At 40.7% G+C, this 20,753-nt stretch overlaps 1 protein-coding gene across 2 annotated transcripts in view; it reads left to right on the top strand.

Annotated features, from left to right (window-relative positions):
* Acot9 (acyl-CoA thioesterase 9) overlaps positions 1-20,744 on the top strand; it is a 43,154-nt gene extending 22,410 nt beyond the window's left edge. For both annotated transcript variants that reach the window (XM_052730824.1, XM_052730881.1), the window contains 8 exons: positions 2,879-2,955; positions 16,269-16,336; positions 18,421-18,532; positions 18,686-18,776; positions 18,964-19,049; positions 19,649-19,736; positions 19,880-20,030; positions 20,582-20,744. In XM_052730824.1, the coding sequence (XP_052586784.1) occupies positions 2,879-2,955; positions 16,269-16,336; positions 18,421-18,532; positions 18,686-18,776; positions 18,964-19,049; positions 19,649-19,736; positions 19,880-20,030; positions 20,582-20,670 (762 nt within the window). In that variant the 3' untranslated portion in view covers positions 20,671-20,744. The remainder of the gene's footprint in view (positions 1-2,878; positions 2,956-16,268; positions 16,337-18,420; positions 18,533-18,685; positions 18,777-18,963; positions 19,050-19,648; positions 19,737-19,879; positions 20,031-20,581) is intronic.
* The last annotated feature ends 9 nt before the right edge of the window (positions 20,745-20,753 follow it).

Below are 20,753 nucleotides of genomic sequence, written 5' to 3'. Positions count from 1 at the left end.
ACACACAGAAAGCTGGCACCAGCAGTCATGTCCCCGCCCACACACACACACAGTTCTAGGAGGATCTGATGCCTCTGGTACACACATGGACACACACACATAAAATTAAATACTTTTTTAAAAATTTGAAGTTTCTATTGAAACTCAAGGCAAACATTAGCTGTGAGCTTCTGTAAAATCAAAAACAACACTTCTTCTATTATAAATGGTACATGCTAAGCATTCCCATTTCAGATTTCAAAAGAGAAGAACAAGGTTACAAGACTGAAACTCAGCAGAGCAACCATTAAATTCTGTAGCTCCATGTCTAGTGTCTGAGGCATGGTGTCATCATTGTGCATATTATATCTGTATATAATGCATTTTGATCCTTTTCACCTGTTTTCCTGCTCTTACTTCTTGAACCCCTTTTCAACAAGTCCCTTTCCTTTGTGATCCAGGGTTTAATCAGAGTTATTTACATGAGCATAGATGGGGGGTTATTTACTGGAGTGTAGGCAACATACTAGTGGCTATATTTCTGAAAATAATGGTTCCTCCCATGCCCAGTGGCTAGTAACTGCTGGTAGCTCCTCCCCATCAATGATTGACAATGTTGACAGCCAATCTTGTACAGGTAACCACAGCTGCTGTGAGTTCCCAAATGCAATGGCTATGACATGTCTGGCATTTCACAGCATTCCTCTCTACCCTCTGGCTCTTACATTCTTTTGCCCTTTCTTCTACTGTGTTCCGTGGGTTGGGTGCTGATACACATGTCCTATATAGGGCTGGAGTTCATTAATTTTTGTTGTTGTTTTGCTTTTTTTTTCTTTCTGTGTCTCCCTGGTTGTCCTAGAACTCACTTTGTAGACCAGGCTGGTCCCAAACTCACAGAGATCTGCCTGCCTCTGCCTCCTGAGTGCTGGGATTAAAGGTGTATGCCATTTGGGGGCTGGGGATTTAGCTCAGTGGTAGAGCGCTTGCCTAGCAAACACAAGGCCCTGGGTTCGGTCCTCAGCTCCAGAAAATTAAAAAAGAAAAAGGTGTATGCCATTTCACCTGTTTTTATCTCATTATTTTTGAATTGAGGCTCATTCAAATTGTAGGACACATACCAACACCACTGGGCTTTCATTTTTATGTCACATAATGTCCTCTTTAACTTTTGTCTTGGGCTTAGGCTGGTTAATGGATTCTCCTACTAGGCTAGTAGCCTCTAAAGGATTCTAGTAGCTTTTTCAGAATCCTTTTTGTTTCCTTGAACGTAAGTTTTCTAACTCCCTTTTCCCTTTGGGTTCTGATATAATTATGTGAATATCTGAATAAAATCTCAGACCATTTATTTTTTATTTTTTATAAAATGTAATTGTAGCAGGCTATTTTTTTTTTTAATTTATGAGGCTGAGTTCTGTACTTGAACTGAATGTTTTGTGTGTGTCCTATAGACTTTTTGAAGATGTAAACAGGAAGTAATAATTAAAATGGGAAAAATAGAGCATGCCAGTGAGAAAGTTTTAGGATGTTGGACATCTCCTTAAGTGTTTCTCTGCTGTTTTAGATAGGCACTGTGCATATATATTACAGTTATATAGCTTGGTCCTTTTGTGGGACCCCAAACAACAGGAACAGAGGCTGTCTCCAACTCTTTTACTGGCATTTGGGTCCCTACTCCTCATGCTGGGTCACTTTGCCCAGCCTTAACACATGGTGCTTAGTCTCACAGCAACTTGATATGCCATGTTTTGTTGATACTCAGGGGATATTAGAGCTTCCCTTTCTTAAACAGAAATGAGGGAGGAGTGGATTGGGGGTGGGAACAGAGGGTATGTGTCGGGGGGGGGACTGGAAGGAGAGGAGGGAGGGGAAACTGAGGCTGGGGTGCTAAATAAATAAATTAATTAATTAAAAAATAAACTACAATAGGCAAAAAAGGAGAAAGTTTTAGGATCAAGGCAGGAGCATCATGCATAGAAGTAACCATTCCTTGGATGTTTATGAAAATAGTGGTAACATAGTAAGAGTTGAAGAGCTAGTAGGACTTCTTATGGCTGATTAAAACACCACAGATTTGGTCAGAGACTACTGGGATGTGTTGAGTTTTTTCCCCTGAACAGGATATTTAATGGTATCCATTTGAGTAGATCCTGATAACTGGCATAGTACTCAGTCCTTGTGTCTATTTAGTCCAGTTTAATATTACCAAATTCTTCCACCATTTAGTTACAGTTTCCCTGTCCAGGGTCTCTTCACTCTGCAGGATATGCACTGCTTAGTCTCACCTCCTGATCCCCTGTGGCCTCTCTGATCAGGCCTGCAGTTATAGGGCCCTTTCAGAGGGCTTCTATTTTCCTTTGGGTCCTGGTTGACCTTGAAAGGCATGGGTCAAAATACTAGCTATCTTCTTAGCTTTGTTTTTTCTCTTTGGATTTTCTCTTAAAGCTTTGGCTGTTGAACACCCTGGAAAGTTTTTATATATATATGAATATATATGAATAGGCAAGACCACAGTCACACAAGACTATAATCACACAAGGTAGCCTGAAACCCACCAGGCTATCCCCAGACTCACAGGCACTGTTCTGCCTCAGCTTCCCAAGTTGCTAGGATTACAGGCATGTGCTACCACACCTGTCCAGTTTTTTCCATCTTAAAGAGGTAGTAGTAGGTTCTAAGTTTGACATTGGTATAACATTTGGATAACACCTAGACCTAGAGTACTTTTAGTTCTTAGGGGTGTGACATTTTTAACCATATTCACACATACAGTTTTTACTATACTATATAGTAACCTAAAATAATAATAATAATAATAATAATATCTTCTGTCAGAATTGTGGTCGGTCTTCTCAGTAAATGCATTCCTTACAACTTTATTTTTCTTTTCTTTGTTCTTTAGATGCACAAAAATGATGAATTTTTGCCTGTTTTGGATGCAACCTTTGTAATGGTGGCTCGAGATTCGGAAAATAAAGGGTAATTGCTGCTTTTCCATAATTCCCTAATTTGAAAATTTTCAAAAATACACAAGACTGCAGAGAAAACTGATGAATTTCCATATGCCCATGACTTGAATTTAACAGATTTATTTGTAATGTGTTAGCCAAATTCATATATTTCTCTAAAGAAGATGTATAATATTTTAAACATAAATCTCATATACAATGACATTTTACTTCACAATGATATGTAGGCATCTTTATTCCTAATAGCTAAATTATATATATATATATATATATATATATATATATATATGTATGTATGTATGTATGTTTCATTTTATTTTTCCATTCATTAGTTGATTATTGTTGTTTGTTTTTACTCTTTTCTTGGGGGGCCCGCCACCCAGCTCCCAAACAAATCATACAAGGAGGCTTATTATTACTTATAAATGCCCAGCCTTAGCTTGGCTTAGTTTCTATCCAGCTTTCCTTAAATTAAATTATCCTGACTACCTTTTGCCTCTGGGGTTTTCCTGTCCTCTAACTTCTGTACATCTTAACTCTTACTCCGTGGCTCATGGTGTACCTGGGTGGCTGGCCCCTGGAGTCTTCCTCCTTCTTTGGCTCCTCTATTTTAGCTCTCTCCTCTCAGTTTTCTCCTTTCTCTCCTCCTTCCAGATTTTTTCCCTCTATATATTCTCTCTGCTTGTCAGCCCCGTCTATCTTTCCTCCTGCCTTGCTATTGGCCATTCAGTTCTTTATTAGACCATCAGGTGTTTTACACAAGCCCAGTAACACAGGTTCACAGAGTTAAACAAATGTAACATAAACAAAAGTAGCACACCTTAAAATATTCTACTACAGTTGATGGATGCCTAAGCTGACTCAATTATCCTAGTGATTGTTAATAGTGCTACAATGCACTAATAGGGGTGTACAGGTATCTCTGGTATGATAATTTAATTTCCTTTGAATATATATATAAAAGAGAGATAAATGGGCCGTATGGTACATCTATTTCTAAAAAAAGAGTTCTCTATGATGGCTTTACTAATTTACATTCCCTCCAAGACCATCTACATTCCTTTTCCTCCATATCATTGCTAGCATTAATTTTTAAAAACATAGCCACTTGGGGTGAATTGGTGTCTCATTTAACTTGCTCATTCTCTCTCTGATAGCTAAAGATATTAAATGCTTTTTCACTTATTTGTTAACCACTACTTGGGGGGACTATTCATATCATTTGCCCATTTTAAAATTAGTTTATTAAATTCTTTTGAGTAACGTGTACTCTGGATATCAACTCCTTCTAAAACGTATGCTTGTAAAGATTTTCTCCCATTCTATAGGTCCTCTCTGTATTCTGTTGAGTGTTTCCTTTGTTCAGTAGAATTTTTATTTTGATGTAATCCCATTTGCTTATTTTTCCTTTTGTTTTCTGTCTAAAAGATATTTTCCCAAAAGTCCTTACCCATTTCAGTGTCCCTAAGTGTTTCCTGTCTTTTCTTTTTTTCTTTCCCTCCTCTCCTCCCATTCCCTCCACCCTCCATCCCTGCTCTGTTCCCACCCCCAATCCACTCCTCCATTTCTGTTTAGGAAAGTATAGGTTTCCCATGAGTATCAACAAAACGTGACATACCAAGTTTCAGTAAGACTAAGCACCTCCCTTTGTAGTAAGGTTGGGCAAGGCAACCCAATATAAGGAGTAAGGTCCCAAAGGCCTGTAAAAGAGTTAGGAGTCCCACAAGAGGACCAAGCTACACATGTGTAACATATACGCAGAGTGCCTAGGTCAGTCCCATGCAGTGTCCCTGGTTATTGGTTCAGTTTCTGTGAGCCCTTAGGAGCCCAGGTTAGTTGTTTCTGTAGGTTTTCTTGTGGTGTCCTTGACCCCTCTGGCTCCTACACTCCTTTCTCTTCCTCTTCCAAAGTATTCCCCTGAGCTCGGCCTAATGTTTGGCCATGGATCTCTGCATCTGTTTCCATCAGTTGCTGGATGAAGGCTCTCTGATGACAATTGGGCTAAGCAGAATATCATTAGGCATCACTACATTGACTTTTTTTTTGTAATGGTTTCAGATCTTAGACTTAAGTGCTTAGTTCATTCTTTTGTTTTGTTTTGTTTTCAAGGCAGGGTTTCTCTGTGTAGCTCTGGCTGTCCTGGAACTCACTCTGTAGACCAGGCTGGCCTCCAACTCAAGAGATCTGTCTGCCTCTGCCTCCCAAATGCTGGGATTAAAGGCATGTGTCCCCACCACAGGCTAGTTCATTTTTTTAAGTGCTGAGAGATAAGTCTAGTTTTTTTCTTCTATGTGTGCATACCCAGTTTTCCTAGCACCATTTGTTGAGAAGACTTTCCTTTGTGCTACATACTATAGTTATGTTATTATATACTAATCTATTATCTTCCACTGATCTGTATGTGTTTAATGCCAGTAACATCCTATTTTGCTTTTTAAAGTCTCTGTATATGTATTATGGTCTAGTATAGCCCAAGCTATCCTTGCACTGTGTGTAGCTGAGGATTATAGGCAGATTTTTTCTTTTGGGGCCATGCAGGGCGTTTACCCATCAACCCCACAGTTCCCCAGAGTTTTCTTGAGTGAGAGTAGCAGGAAATATTAGATAGAAGGATTTAGATTGTGAAGATAAACAGAAAATGCAGGATAGCCTCAAGAGGGCCTAGAACCTATTCCAATGATCCCTGACTGTCTCTGCACTAGGGTATTTATAGAAACGCAAAGGGGCAGAGCAAAAGACTTCCCCCCAGCACAGCCAAGTGCAGACCATCTCAGACACCTGCACTCAGGCCCGTGGTTCAATCATCCTCTCTATGCAGACATGCTGGGTAAAGCCACTAAACACCTGAAAATGGGCTCCCACAGGGCCGCCAGCTCAAAAAAATTACATAGAGACTTATTATTAATTATGAAATTTCAACCTTAGCTTAGGCTTGTTTCTAACTAGCTCTTATAACTTAAATTAACCCATATTTTTTTAATCTGACTCCCCATGAGGTAACGATCGTTACCTCATCTCCATTATGCCCATCCTAGTTATTCTGTGTCTGGCTGATGACTCCACCTTTCTTCCTCCCAGAGCTCTCTCTGTCCAGAAGTCCCACCTATACCTCCTGCCTAGCTATTGACCATTTAGCTTTTTATTAAACCAGTCACAGCAACACATCTTCACACAGTGTAAAGGAATATTCCACAACAGAGAATGACCTTTAACTCCATCTTAAGCCTGAACAGAGAATGACCTTTAACTCCATGTTAAGCCTGGGTATTACAGGTATGCACCAACAGAGGCAGACTTGGTTTTTGGTTTGGAGGCAAAGTCTAGCAATTATCCTGTGCTTACATCGGATGCAATCTTCTTGTCATAGCCTCGCCAGTGCTAGGATTATAGGTATGTGTTATCATATCAGTCCTGTAATATATCTTGAATTCAAGTATTGTGATACCAAAACTGACTCTTTTATTTATTTATTTTTATTTTAGGAAAATTTTTTATTCATTTTATATACCAACCACAAATCCCCCTCTCATCCCTCCTCTTGCTCTCTCCCCAGCCCATCCCCCATCCCCTCCTCCAAAAGGGTAAGTCTTCCCATGGGGAGTCAGCAAAGCCTGGTACATCAGTTGAGGCAGGACCAAGCCCCTCTCCCCTGCATCAAGGCTGAGCAAGGCATCCCACCATAGGTAATGGGCTCCAAGAGCCAGTTCATACACCAGGGATAGATCCTGATCCCACTACCAGGGGCCCCTCAAACAGACCCAGCTGCATTACTGTCGCCTGTATGCAGAGGGCCTAGTCCAGTCCCATGCAGGTTCCACAGCTGTTGGTCTAAAGTTCATAAATTCCTACTAGCTTGTTTCAGTTGTCTCTGTAGATTTCCCCAGTTCCGCAGCTGCTCAGACCCAAGTAAACACACAGAGGCATATATTATTTACAAACTGTATAGTCTATGGCAGGCCTTTTGCTAACTAGCTCTTATATCTTAAATTAACCCCTAACTATTAATCTATGTTTTGCCATGTGTTTTCCTTGGCTTTACTGGTCTACTGGTATGTTGTTCCTTGGGTGGCAGGCTAGCGTCTCTCCCCTGTCCTGTCCCTTCCTGTCTATGTGCTTGGATTTCTACCTGCCTCTAAGCTGCTTTGCCATAGTCCAATGTAGCTTTATTTATCAACCAATCAGAGCAACACATATTCACAGCATACAGAAAGATATCCCACAGCAATGATCTTGAGCCTCCTTGCTCTTCTCTCTTCTTCTCTCTCTTCAACTGGATTCCTGGAGCTCGCCTGGTGCTTAGCTGTGGATCTCTACATCTGCTCCATCAGTTACTGGATGAAAGCTCTATGATGACAGTTAGGGTATTCCCCAGTCTGATTACTGGAGCAGGCCAATTCAGGCACCCTCTGCACTAATGCTAGTACTGACTATTTTCTTAAATAACTTTTATCACCATGCTAGGGACTTACCTCTATGGTAGCATGTTTGATTAACATGTGTGAGGCCCTGAGTTTGATTCCCAGCTGAAAAAATAAACTCATAAAAATTCAAAACTATATTACCATTGTCACACCTGACAAATATAAGTAATCTTTAATATATTATAGTATTCATTCATAGTTTCTTTTTAATCTCTTTTAAAAGAGGTTTGTTCAAATTAGGATCCAAATTCAGTATACATGTTATGCTTGATTTTTTTGTCTCATAAATCTGTTTTTTAAAATAGGTTTATTGAGATGTAACTCATGCCATGTCATATCCCCTGAATATGTACAATTTGGATTTTGATATACTTACAAGTTGTACATTCTTTTAAGTGTGTTCTAATCTAGCTCACTTGTGTGTTCCCACTACCCTCTTACTGTTTTATATCATTAATTTATTGAAAGGTTGGGCTAACTTTTGCACAAAATATCCTACTTGCTGGCTTTGCCTTATTGCTTCCTCATGACATCTTAATTCTTTGTATGTGGTACCCTGTACCTACTGTGTCCTGTACCGGAAGTTCGACCTGGAGCTTCATGTAAGATTCAAAGTCAGGATCAGTGAGAGCACATTTTTGGTGTTACTGTTCCTGAATGTTGTGAAAGGCTCTATGAGTTCAGTAGGTGTCGGTGCTTCCACCTGGGATGTTGCTAAGATTGATCTGTATATTCAAGGAATGACAGGCTGATTTCTCCATTGTGAAGTTGTTTTTCTCTTCTTCATCTTGTGATTAGATTAGCTACTACTACTTCCATCTTTTCTATTTATTTATTTATATAAATATTTATATAAATATTGAGAGGAGAGAGAGAGAATGTGTGTAGGTTAGAAGACAGCTTTGGAAGTTGGTATATATTTGTTATATATATATATATACGCACATATTTTTCAGAATAAAGGGTTGGTCCATTTGCTAATGACATATTTCCATTTCTTTTTTCTCTTTAAAAAAGGTGTCTGACTTCCATGGATTTGGTATATTAATGTATATTTCAACCAACTGTAGTCCTTGCTCTTCTTGATGTTCAGGTTGGTGGAGATGGGACACATTTGTCCTTTCAGCCTACCCCCATTAGTTTTTTGTTTTCAATTTTTGATAATTTGTATTTACAACAATAATATTTCATTGCACTATTTTCCTAGTTAATCATGAAAGTGGAACCACCAACACCTACTGAACTCATCGAGCCTTTCACAACATTCAGTTACATCTGAAGGTCACATTACAGTAAATAATAAGAAACAGAGTTATCCTGACAACTCACATGGAATAAATCTCAACTAGTAAAATAACAATGATTGGTTCTTTCTTTGTAACTGCAGCCCACCAATTAGGGAGAAATCAGCCTGTCATTCCTTGAATATACAGATCAATCTTAGCAACATCAGGAACACTGTGCCTTGGAGAGTGCCAAAGTGAGCTCATATTAAGAGAATTAAGGTAAACCTGAATTCCAGCCAAAGCATTTAAGACACAGCTCTCTCCCTTTAAACACTCCCACTGTGATAGAGTCTGGCATTTATGACTAATGACAAAATGTTAGTTTAAAATGTTGTTACACTCAGAAATAATATAATATAATAATATAGGGTGTAGTACATGATTTCCTTATTTTTCTTAGACTCCTCAATAGTTTAGTTTTATAACTCCTTTAACATCCTATCCTTTTTTATTTATTCTTTGATAGTTTCAGACACACACATGCGCTCACAATGTAGTTTGATCACATTTACCTCTTTCTCCTCTTATTCTCATTCTGTACTCTTCTCCCCACACCTGCTGAACCCCTTCTTCCCAACAATGCCCCTCCTACTTTCTTGTCTTTTTCTATGACCCACTGAGTTTAATTAGGGTTGCTTATGTGAGGATGAGGGAGTGTTATTTATTGGAACATGGGTAACTTATCAGTAGCTACACCACTGAAGAAAATGGTGGCTTTCCCCAGGCAAACCTCTGGGAGGGGCAAGACTTCATGAGCCTCTCCCCATCCATGATGAAATGTTGATGGCCTCCAGTTAGTGCAGGTAACCACAGTTGCTGGGAGTTCATGAATATAAACTGTCTTGTCATGTCCAGAAGATAGTTTTTCACAGCATTGTTCCCCATCTTCCTGCTCTTATATGTATATCCTTACAGTTCCCTGAGCCAGGAATGGCTGATAAAGAACCTCATTTAGTGATGAGCACTCAACAGTTAACCTCTGGCCACTACACAAAGAAGCTTCTCTCTGTAAGGCTAAGAGGAGCATTTATCTACCCCAATAGTCTGTTATACCTTCCTGTCCTCTGGTATGTCAAGATGGTGTAGGCTCACCTTTTCCCCCCTTTTATTCTCTCATACATTTCTTCCTTACTGCAGTTTCCCCTCCCTTCACTCCTCCCAGACCCTTCCCCTACCTCCTTTCTTCCTTAGACCTCTCCCTCCTCTGTTTCCCTTCAAAAACAAAAAGAGCAGGCCTCCCAGGGATATCCACCAAACATGGTCTAACAAGTTACAATAAAACTGGGCACCCTCAAATCACAGCTGGACTTGGCAAAGGGATCCCAAGTATAGGCAAAAGAGTCACAGATACCCGCTCCACTCCAATTGTTGGGAGTCCCACAAGAACTCTAAGCTATATAACCATAACGTATATGCACAGGACCTAGCTCAGACCCATACAGGGTCTGTGTTTGTCACTTCAGACTCTGTGAGCTGCTCTATGCCCTGCTTAGTTGCTTCTGTGAGCTGTATTCTCATGGTGTCTTGACCCCTCTGGCTTCTACAATACTTCCTTGCCCTCTTCAGCAGGATTCCCTGAGCTCTGCCTAATGTTTTGCTGTAGGTCTCTGCATCTGCTACCATCAGTTGCTGCATGATGCCGCTCTGATGACAACTGGGCTAGGCACTGATCTACGAGTATAGCAAAATATCATTAGGAATCATTTCTTTGATTTTTTTTTTAATTTTTATTTTTGGCCAGTCGTGTTTGGTTCTATCCTGGGTCTCTGGACTATCCTGCCTTTTGTTCCTGGTCATACAGCCAGTGTCAGGCATGGGCTCCCTCTCATGGAATGGGCCTCAAGTTGGACCAGTTGTTGACGAGCCTCTCTCACAAGTTTTGTGCCACCATTACCCCAGTACATTTTGCAGGCAGGACAGATTGTAGGTCAAAGGTTTTGTGACTGGGTTGATGTTCCAGTCCCACTGCTAGGAACCTTGCCTGGTTATAGAAGATGGACAGTTTAGGGACTATATCCTTCCCTATTGTAGCCTTGGGGAACCAGCTCCAAGGCTACACACAGGGCTTGCAAGAAATCCACAGTGTTAGTGGGGCTAAGACTTTTTTCTATCTGAGGATTTTCAGGGAAAGGAAAGAACTCACACTCTCTTGATGGTTTCTCACTTTATTCTCTCATGTTGACTCTGAATCTCTTTGTTCTTCACAGTTACATATACCCAACAGAATCTTTCATGTTGAATATAGGAGTTACATCTGAAGGTCACATTCCAGTAAATAATAAGAAACAGAGTTATCCCGACAACTCACATGGAATAAATCTCAACTCCCTAATTGATGGGCTGCAGTTACAAAGAAAGAACCAATCATTGTTATTTTACTAGGGAGATAGTCTTATAAAGGATGTTAAAGGAGTTATAAAACTAAACTATTGAGGAGTCTAAGAAAAATAAGGAAATCATGTACTACACCCTATATTTCTGAGTGTAACAACATTTTAAACTAACATTTTGTCATTTGTCATAAATGCCAGACTCTATCACAGTGGGAGTGTTTACAGGGAGAGAGCTATGTCTTAAATGCTTTGGCTGGAATTCAGGTTAACTTAATTCTCTTAATATGAGCTCACTTTGGCACTCTCCAAGGCACAGTGATAACAAAAGCATTTTAAATCTTAAAATATATTTTTCTGTCCTGCGTGTAACTTTAGATCATAAAAAAGGAAACTTGCAACTCTTTCTAGGGACTGTGAAGTCAGATTATTCTCTGTGGCCCTAGCCAGTTGGAAAAAATCTTTCCCTGCTGTGTAGCTGAACAAAAACCATTTCTCTCTAGACCTCGGTAAATTGCTCTCTGTCACTAGTGCGATTTCAGGACTTAACATAAAAACAGTTAGTTGGCTGAACTATGAGTCTTCCAGTTACATACCCATATCATAAAACTATAAAATCATTGTCCTAAGTTATCAGCCAGACCTAGCAAGAGAAACTGGCATAGCAATTAGGTTGCTTTGTGCCTTTAACCTTGGTTCAACAAATCAGACAGCTGGCTGTATGTCCTAGTGAAGTGGACTGCTTTTTCCGGGAATAGTTTATCTTAAAAACCATTAGCAAGGCACCTGGTCTAATCTAAAGTTACTTTGAAGCTTTATATCTCCTAATAGTGTACAGCTGTCTTGGCAGGTGGGGAAATTCAACTATTTTCCTATGTCAACCTGAGCTATGATATAAAACAGCTTTTTGTGGAATTCTATAGGCAGTGGGGGACTCCCCATATATAAATACATCATACCAGAGAAAAGCATGTAGCAGCAACAATGTGAAATCTCAGCATAAGCAAAAGACATTCTGGAGTCTATATTCTCAGAAGTCTTGCTTGAACAAAACATTCCCATCAGAGAGTTGAACTTCTGGTGTGCTGATAACTGAATATTAATTGCCATCTGCTATACTTATATCATGCCTCTTGGCACTCCATTACAAGGAGACTTCGCTAGGGTCACACTCATAGATTCCAGGGAGTTTATACTACACTAGGTTTCAACATGCCCCACATTTCCAGTCATCTCTCCCAGTACTGTCTCCTTCATCTTAATAGCCTTCCTTCCAAAACCCTGGAGTCAGCCATTATCTATAGAATCCTGGGGCTCCTTTTAGTGGGAACTAGTATCTGACTCCAAAATCTAGGCACTGGAATAATATTGGTAATATTTTGTCACTTATTTCTATGCCTCAGTGTATAGAGCTAGGATATGTGTTAAACAGAAAAACTTCAGGAGTTTAAATGGACATTTTTGTGTGAAATTTAACTATATAGGCCTTTGTTTTTTTACGCTTAAAGTGAATACTTGGCTTCCAGCAACAGGTACTTGCCCAAGGCCTGCAAACTGAAGGCTGTTTAGTTGGGTATGGGGATTGCTGCTCTATTGCTATTTTCTCAGGACAATCTGGTGACCTAATCACATATGTATTAGAAACCCAACCTAGGAGTCAGTAATGGGATTTTTTTTCCTGTTATATAGAAAGCTTGTTTGGAAAACCAGGTTATGATTGAATACTACCTTAAGCCAGCTGTGATGGCACATGCTTTTTGTAATTTTAACACTTGAAAGATTGAAACAGGCAGATTGTTAGTTTATGGCCAACTTGGGCTAAGTGAGACCCCTTCTAAAAAAGGAAAATGCCTTAATAACTGTGATTTGAACAAAGAATAATACTCATCTGCTCCTATTAGCTCCAGCTGACCTTCTGTGACCAGTGGCTGGCCAGTGACTCATTTGCAAATACTCAGGGTATTGTTTCAGGTTTCCCTCCCAGCAGATAAATTTCCACTTCCCAAACCAAAAATTTCAGTTTTTTTGGTTCTTTAAAGCAGTGGTTCTCAACTTGAGGGTTGTGACACCTTTAGGGGTTGCATATCAGGTATTTATAGTTCATAACAGTAGCAAAATTGCAATTATGAAGTAGCAAAAAAAATAATTTTATGGTTGGGGGTCACCACAACTTGAGAAACTACATGAAAGGGTTGTAGCATTAGGAGGGTTGAGAACCACTGCTTTAAAGCATTTTTAAATTTTATTTTCTTATTGAAATGTACGTGCACATGACATGGCACATGTATGGAGGTGAGAGGACAGTCAGTTCTCTTCTTTCACCATGTGGGTCTGGAGAATAAAATTCAGGTCATCAGGCTTGTCAGCAAGTTCCTTTATGAGCAGAGTGACATTGCTGGTCCCATACAGTGTGTGTGTATGTGTGTGTGTGTGTGTGTGTGTGTGTGTGTGTGTGTGTGTGTTGTATAATATCTTAGTTACTTTTCTTTTTGCTATGGTAAAATACCCTGACAAAAGAATTTAGGGGAGAAAGGGTTTCTTGTGGCTTACGGGTCAAGAGTACAGTCTCGCTCATATAAACCTTCCTCTTTCTCGCCAATTGGACTCCCGGAGCTCTACCCGGGGCCTAACTGTGGATCTCTGCATCCGGTTCCCTCAGTCATTGGATGGGGTTTCTAACATGACAATTAGGGTGTTTGGCCATCCTATCACCAGAGTAGGTCAGTTCGGGCTGTTGAAAGTTTATCCCAACATATTTTTTTGATTTTGGTTTTGCTTTTTGAGACAGGGTTTCTCTGTGTAGTTTTGGTGCCTCTCCTGGAGCTTGCTCTGTAGTCCAGGCTGGCCTCGAACTCACAGAGATCCGCCTGCCTCTGCCTCCCGAGTGCTGGGATTAAAGTCGTGCGCCACCACCGCCCACAGGGACAAATAGCCAAACGAATGGAAACACATGAACTATGAACCAATGGCTAAGGGGCCCCCAACTGGATCAGGTCCTCTGAATAGGTGAGACAGTTGATTGGCTTGATCTGTTTGGGAGGCATCCAGGCAGTGGGACCGGGTCCTGTGCTCAGTGCATGAGTTGGCTGTTTGAAACCTGGGGCTTATGCAGGGTCACTTGGCTCGGCTTGGGAGGAGGGGACTGGACCTGCCTGGACTGAGTTTACCAGGTTGATCTCAGTCTGTGGGGGAGGCTTTGCCCTGGAGGAGATGGGAATGGGGGGTGGGCTGGGGGAAAGGGGAGAGGGGGGCGGGAGGAAGGAGAACAAGGGAATCCGTGGCTGATATGTAGATTTAAATTATATTGTAAAATAAAATTAAATTAAATTAAAAAAAAAGAGTACAGTCTATGATAGTAGGGAAATCAAGGCAGCAGGAGCTTAAAGCAACTGGTCACATTGCATTCACAATCAGGAAGCAGATAACAGTGAGTGAATGCTAGTGTTCAGCTCACTTTTTCTACTTTCTGTAGTCTAGGATCCCAGCCAGAGAACAATGTCACCCACAGTGGGCTGGTCTTCCCACCTCAATTAGTATTGTCAAGGTAATCTTCCATAGGCATGCCTAGAAGCTAATGTAGTTTACATAATCCCTCACGTGCCCAAGCAGGGGTCTATTTTCCATATGATACCAGATTCTGTCAAATTGACAATACTAACCATCACAGCATGTATCTCATAAAGACATTTTTGTACAAGTGTATTATAGGCTTGGATCATATTGACCCCAACCATCTTTTTTCTTCTCCTTCCTTCCTCTATATTTTCCCAGATTGTTTCAGTCCTAATTTCATGTCACATAATGTATATGTATGTATGTATGTATGTATATGTATATATGTGTATATGTATATATTATATATAATTTTATGTTTTGGTTTGAAATCTAAGGTTCACAAATGATGTATATGTTAGATTTTTTTCACTACAGTGAAAAACTTTTTTTCCTTATTTTTTTAATTATGTGAGGAATTCAATTTTTATTTTGAAGAATTTTTTTATTTATCATTTTTGTTGACTCATAGTTATTATTTGTTTTATTTTTATTTTCAAGAATTTTTAATGATGCAGTGAATCCTCATATACCTTTTACCTAAATTCCCCAGTCAACATGGAACCGCATTTATCTTTCTCACCCTATGAAATTACACACGTGGATCATTTTTTTCTGAATCATTTAAATGTATGCTTTTGGTGACTTCAACTCTCAGTAGTTTAGTGTATGTCTCTTAAAAACAAAGTAATTCTCATACATGACTTCAATGGCTTTATATTACAATATTTCCAACTTAATAGTGAAGCAATTATATTATCTAATACATGATTCATATTTGGATTTCACCAGATTTCCCTAAAATATCCTTGTGAAGTGCCAGCCCAGATTCAGGATCCACTAAACAGTGGTTCTCAACCTTCCTAATACTATAACCCTTTAATACAGTTCCTCATGTTATGATGACCCCTAACCATAAGATTTTTTTTGTTGCTGCTTCATAACTGTAATCTTGCTACTGTTATGAATCATATTGCAAATATCTGATATGTTACCCCTGTGGGGTTGAGACCCACAGGTTGAGAACTGCTGCACTAAAGGGTCCTGCATTTGATTTGGTTATTGTGTTTATTTAGCAGAAGTACCCCTCCTGCTTTCTATCTCTGAAGACATTGAGATTTTTGTAGAGTCCAAGTCAGTTTTCTTGTAGAACTTCTAAACCCATATTTGTGTCCCAATGAGTAGAATCAGGTTTAACTGTGTGGCAAGTACCTGTATCCTGTATTCTTTGTCCCTTTCTTTTTGTGAGACAGGGCCTTATGGAGGGCAGGTTGGCCTCAAACTCATGATGATGACCTTGGACTCCTTTTCCTCCTCCTTCTATCTCTCGTGTGCTAGGATTACAGGCATGTGCCACATGCCCAACTTCTGTATCCTTTTTAGAATGTGAACTTTCTAGTGCATAGTTAGGTCTGTAAGGAGAAGGCTTACTTAATTGTTCCAGTGTCCATGTATGAGACTGTCAGTAAGTATTACCTAAAACAAATGGCAAAAGAAACCTTTTCATGTTGGCAGCGCTGGCCCCCAGGGCCTTACATATGCTAGGCCAGCACCCTATCATTGAGTCATAACCCTGATGAAGACTTTAAAACTGTCAGGCAGTTGTTTTTTTATTAGATAATAGCATAAATAGCATACACTTGACATCCTCCTATCTCAGCATCCCTAATCTTGAGATTACAGAAGTAAGCCATCAAGCCCACTTCTTAAACTGAATTTTTCTCTTTTCTTTAGGCCGGCATTTGTAAATCCACTCATCCCTGAAAATGCAGAAGAAGAAGAGCTCTTTAGACAAGGAGAATGTATGTTAATTTGTTTATAGTAAAACAAAAATATAAAGCATATTAATTTTACCATAGAAGGGATTATTGAAGATTATATGGCTCCCTTATAACAGTCAGATGCCTTACTCATATCAGAAAGTTTTTGATAGTAAAAACATATTGTATTTTGTCCCATGGAGTTCATGCTTTGAACAGTTTTATTGATGAGATAGTATTAAATGAGGCAATTTGTCTTTTCATTTTTTTATTGCTTGAGAATTTCATACATGCATATAGTGTCTTTCGATTAAATCTACCCCGCCGGGAGGGGAGGCGCGCCCCGGGTCGTCATCGTCGTTGTGTGTCATCCTGCGGTCCAGAGAGAGGAGAGGGGGGTGCCTGCCCCCATCCCGGACTATCCGTGGATCCTTGTGGTCGCCAGACCTCGGTCGGTTGACTCGTGGTGGACGGCAGGCCAGGGGGGCCTCGCCCCTCCTTCCCTCCCTCCTTCCCTCTCTGCCGCCGCTGCCTCACCCCGGCCCGTGGTTGTCCCTCTTTCCCATCTGGCTCTCCCGTTCCTTTACAGGGGTGGCGTGCGTTATGTCCGCTGGGGGGGGGGGGAGGGTGAGCGCTGCGTCGGCCTCCCCGCCGCCCTCCTCCCACCATGGCCATACACGGTGTCATGTTGGGGGGGGGGGCGTGACGCGGGTGTCATCGCGGTGGGATCCCCCCTCCGCCTCGGAGCGCCCACCCCGACCCTGTCTGGGTACCTGGCTATCGCATTCCGGCGAGTAGGTTTAAAGATCCCCGGGGAGGGGGGGTCGCTCTCTCCGTCCCCGGGGTCGGGGGGGGGGCGGTGGGGGCCCTCAGGGAGCCCGTCATCATCGAGGGCCGCCCGCGGGCGGTCCCCGTTAGGCGGCGTGTCTCCCTCAGACTCCCGCCCCTTGCCGCAGACGGCCGCTCTGAGGCCGGCCATTAGGGAGCCCCCCCTCGGGCGCCCGTGGGGCCCGCCCCGTGCCGCCCGGCTTTGCCCGGTTTTCCCGCCCTCCATAGGGCTGGAGGGATAGCTCAGCTGTTAAAGGCTAGGCTCACAACCAAAAATATAAATCTACCCCAATCCCTGCCCTTCTTTTCCTTCCTTCCCCACCCACTGCCCACTTTTCCCTCTCAACTTCATGTACTCTTTTTTTAAACTGAGTCCACTTAGTGCTGGTGGATGTGCATGGGTGCAGGACCATGTACTGGAACACTGGTAGCTATTTTTCATGAAATGGGAATTATATCTTAGTGCTTTAAATGCAAGTCAGGTCAGGGCTGTAGATCAATATGATAACCAGTGTCCTCATACTAAACTGATATAATTTCCATCTTAAAGAAAATACTCAGGCTGGAAAGGTGGTTCAGTGGTCAAGAGCACTGGCTGCTATTCTAGAGGACTCGGGTTCAATTCCCAGCACCCACATGGCAGCTCAACCTGTCAGTAACTCCAGTTCCAGGGGACCTGACATCCTCATACAGACATATATGCAGGCAAAACACCAAATACACATAAAATAAAAATAAATTATAAAAAAATTCTTTAGCTGGGCGATGGTGGTGCATGCCTTTGATCCCAGCACTTAGGAGGCAGAGACAGGTGGATCTCTGTGAGTTTGAGGCCAGCCTGGTCTATAGAGCAAGTTCCAGGACAGCCAGGGCTGTTAACACAGAGAAACCTTATCCCGAAAAACAAAAGAAAACAAAACAAAACAAAATAAAGTCTTAAAAAATAAAAGAAAATACTCACTGGAAAAAAAGGTTTCTTTTGTGGTTTGGGATTGGAACCCAGGGCCTTGTACCTGTGCATAAGTGTTTCCCACTCAACTGTGTCCCTGGTCCATCTCTGGAAATTCTATGTGGTCTCTGCAGCCTTCTCTTGGAGATATATATATATATATATATATATATATATATATATATATATATATATAATATTTATATTATATATTTATATATTTATATATTATATAAATTATTCTTGTGGGATTTTGGAACTTAGATATACTTTGGATGCTGCCAAGTACCCTAGGTGCTGTGGGGTGACCCTCCTGATCATCATACTTCTTTGTTTTTGCATACTCCAGTGAACAAGGGACGAAGAATTGCCTTTAGCTCCATTTCCTTACTGAAAATGGCTCCCAGTCCCGAGGAGAGGAATGCCATACATGAGCTGTTTCTTAGCACACTGGATCCAAAGTAAGTTAAGATGGGGAGACTGCAAGTTGAGAAAGCAGTCAAGTCCAAGGTCTTCTCCAGAGCCACACTTGAATGGAGAATGTTTATAACCTATTTCCTCTCCACAGTGAAAACATGACAGTAACCGGGTTTCATTCTTCTCCACTTGCACAGGACTATAAGCTTTCATAGTCGAATTTTGCCTCCTAAGTCAGTGTGGATGGAGAATACAAAACTCAAGAGCTTGGATATTTGTCATCCTCAGGTACTAGAACTTTGTGAGCAGTCTTCTGAATGTGCTAGATTGCATTCATGTTAATTGTCTAAAATTTGACACACCTTTAAACGGACCTCTATTATGATATTGTTAATTTCTTTGTTCTCTATATAAGGGTAGCCACAAACTTTTATTTATTAATACTCATTTTTTTTACTCATTTATTTTTTAATAGGAGCGGAACATTTTCAATCGGATCTTTGGTGGTTTTCTTATGAGGAAAGCATATGAACTTGGGTGGGCTACTGCTTGTAGCTTTGGGTGAGTTTGAGTTAAGTTAACTTCTGAGAAGCAAGTTATTTTATTCCTTTGAAAGGAAACATTTTAAACCACTCTGAACTGCACTATAGGATTATGCTTTTTATAAGATCTATGTGTGCACATGCTCACATGCTTGTGGGAACATTCTATTGTTGTTGTTCTGTTTTTTTTTAATGTATGTGTATGTGTCTCTTCATGTTCCAAATGGGTGAGTTATGTAAGAGATAACACTGACCATATAGGTCCCAAATCATTGTTTCTTTCCCCTTTTTTGTATTGCTGTCTTTTTTTTCAGTAGGTCTTGAATTAATGGGCTAACATTCTAAAATCAAAGTTAAATGCCTCAGATTTTTTTGAATGAAAAACTTTTATTATATATTCCTAGGTAATGCCATACATGAATACAGTGTATTTAGAGCATATCCAGTCCCAGAATTTTACTTTAATGAACATAGCCCTCATAGTAGCTACATTTGATATTTTTCCCTTTCTATACATTTATTTTTTGACCGTTGTTATTTTGCATCAGTGAATTGTTAAGGGAAACATTTTAGACCTGAATTTTGCAATTCATTCCAATTTTGGGCTTTTTCCAATAGTGGTTCCCGGCCATTTGTGGTGACAGTAGATGATATAATGTTTCAGAAACCTGTTGAAGTTGGCTCATTGCTCTTTCTTTCTTCACAGGTAGGTGTGTCATGAAAGGTGAAAAGTATTTTTTGTCATTTGGGTTTAGAAAAGAAGGTTTTACCTTCTGTGTTTCTTTTATGACTGGTTTCTTTCCTCCTTCCTAAAACAACTGATTAAGTCTTATGTCTATAATCTGTTAGGTATGCTTTACTCAGGACAATTACATTCAAGTCAGAGTACATAGTGAAGTGTCCTCTCTTGAGAGTAATGAGCATATGACCACCAATGTCTTTCATTTTACATTCATGTCGGAAAAAGAAGTACCCTTGATTTGCCCCAGAACATACGGAGGTAAGTTGTGATGATTGCTTCTTCCTAATGAAAGAAAGAAATTCTCAAGAAAAAATTGTGGCAGGGGATTGAACCCAGGGGCTTTCATACATTAGGCAAGTACTCTGCCACTGAGCTATATTCCCAGCCCGCATCTTTTAAATTACCTCCGAACCCAGGGATTCACATAAGCCAAACTTGTACTCCACCACTGAGTTATATTTCCACCCCTCTTCTTTTAAATTATCCTCAGCAGTGTCCCCAAACCTGTTAGCCCAGAAGCATGTCTTTGGGAGATTTGGGTTTTGAAGTTCTGTAGCCCTGAAAGCTAAAGATACCTTTGGGGCCCCAGGAGTGGCTGTTGCTGCGTTGCACAGCTGTTGTACATGGAGCTGGTTCAAACTGCAAACAGCCACTGATAATGAAAGCCTAGTGTAGCCAACAAAAAGAATGGAGTCAGGGTCTGCTCTCTCAGCATAGCTGCTCTCCCTAGTATTCCCAAGTAGTCATTCATCTAAATGATTGTCTAGGGTGCTGCACATTTCTCCAGAGGTGTCTTTCTTGTGTTTCAGAGTCCATGTTGTATTTAGATGGACAGCGGCATTTCAAGTCCATGAGTGTCCCAGTGACCTTGAAAAAGGACTACCCTGTGGAGCCCTAGAAAAATCTTGCTTGTTGCAAACCAGCACTCCCTGCACAGTGGCATAGTGCCTAATAAAGGCATGCTGAAAAGTATTGATGTTC

Source organism: Peromyscus californicus, unplaced genomic scaffold (genome assembly GCF_007827085.1).
Source record: "Peromyscus californicus insignis strain IS unplaced genomic scaffold, ASM782708v3 Scaffold_10__1_contigs__length_136768540, whole genome shotgun sequence".
In the NCBI taxonomy this organism is placed as follows: domain Eukaryota; kingdom Metazoa; phylum Chordata; class Mammalia; order Rodentia; family Cricetidae; genus Peromyscus; species Peromyscus californicus.
The sequence above is the reverse complement of the archived record's forward strand: the minus strand, read 5'-3'. Positions and strand labels throughout refer to the sequence as shown.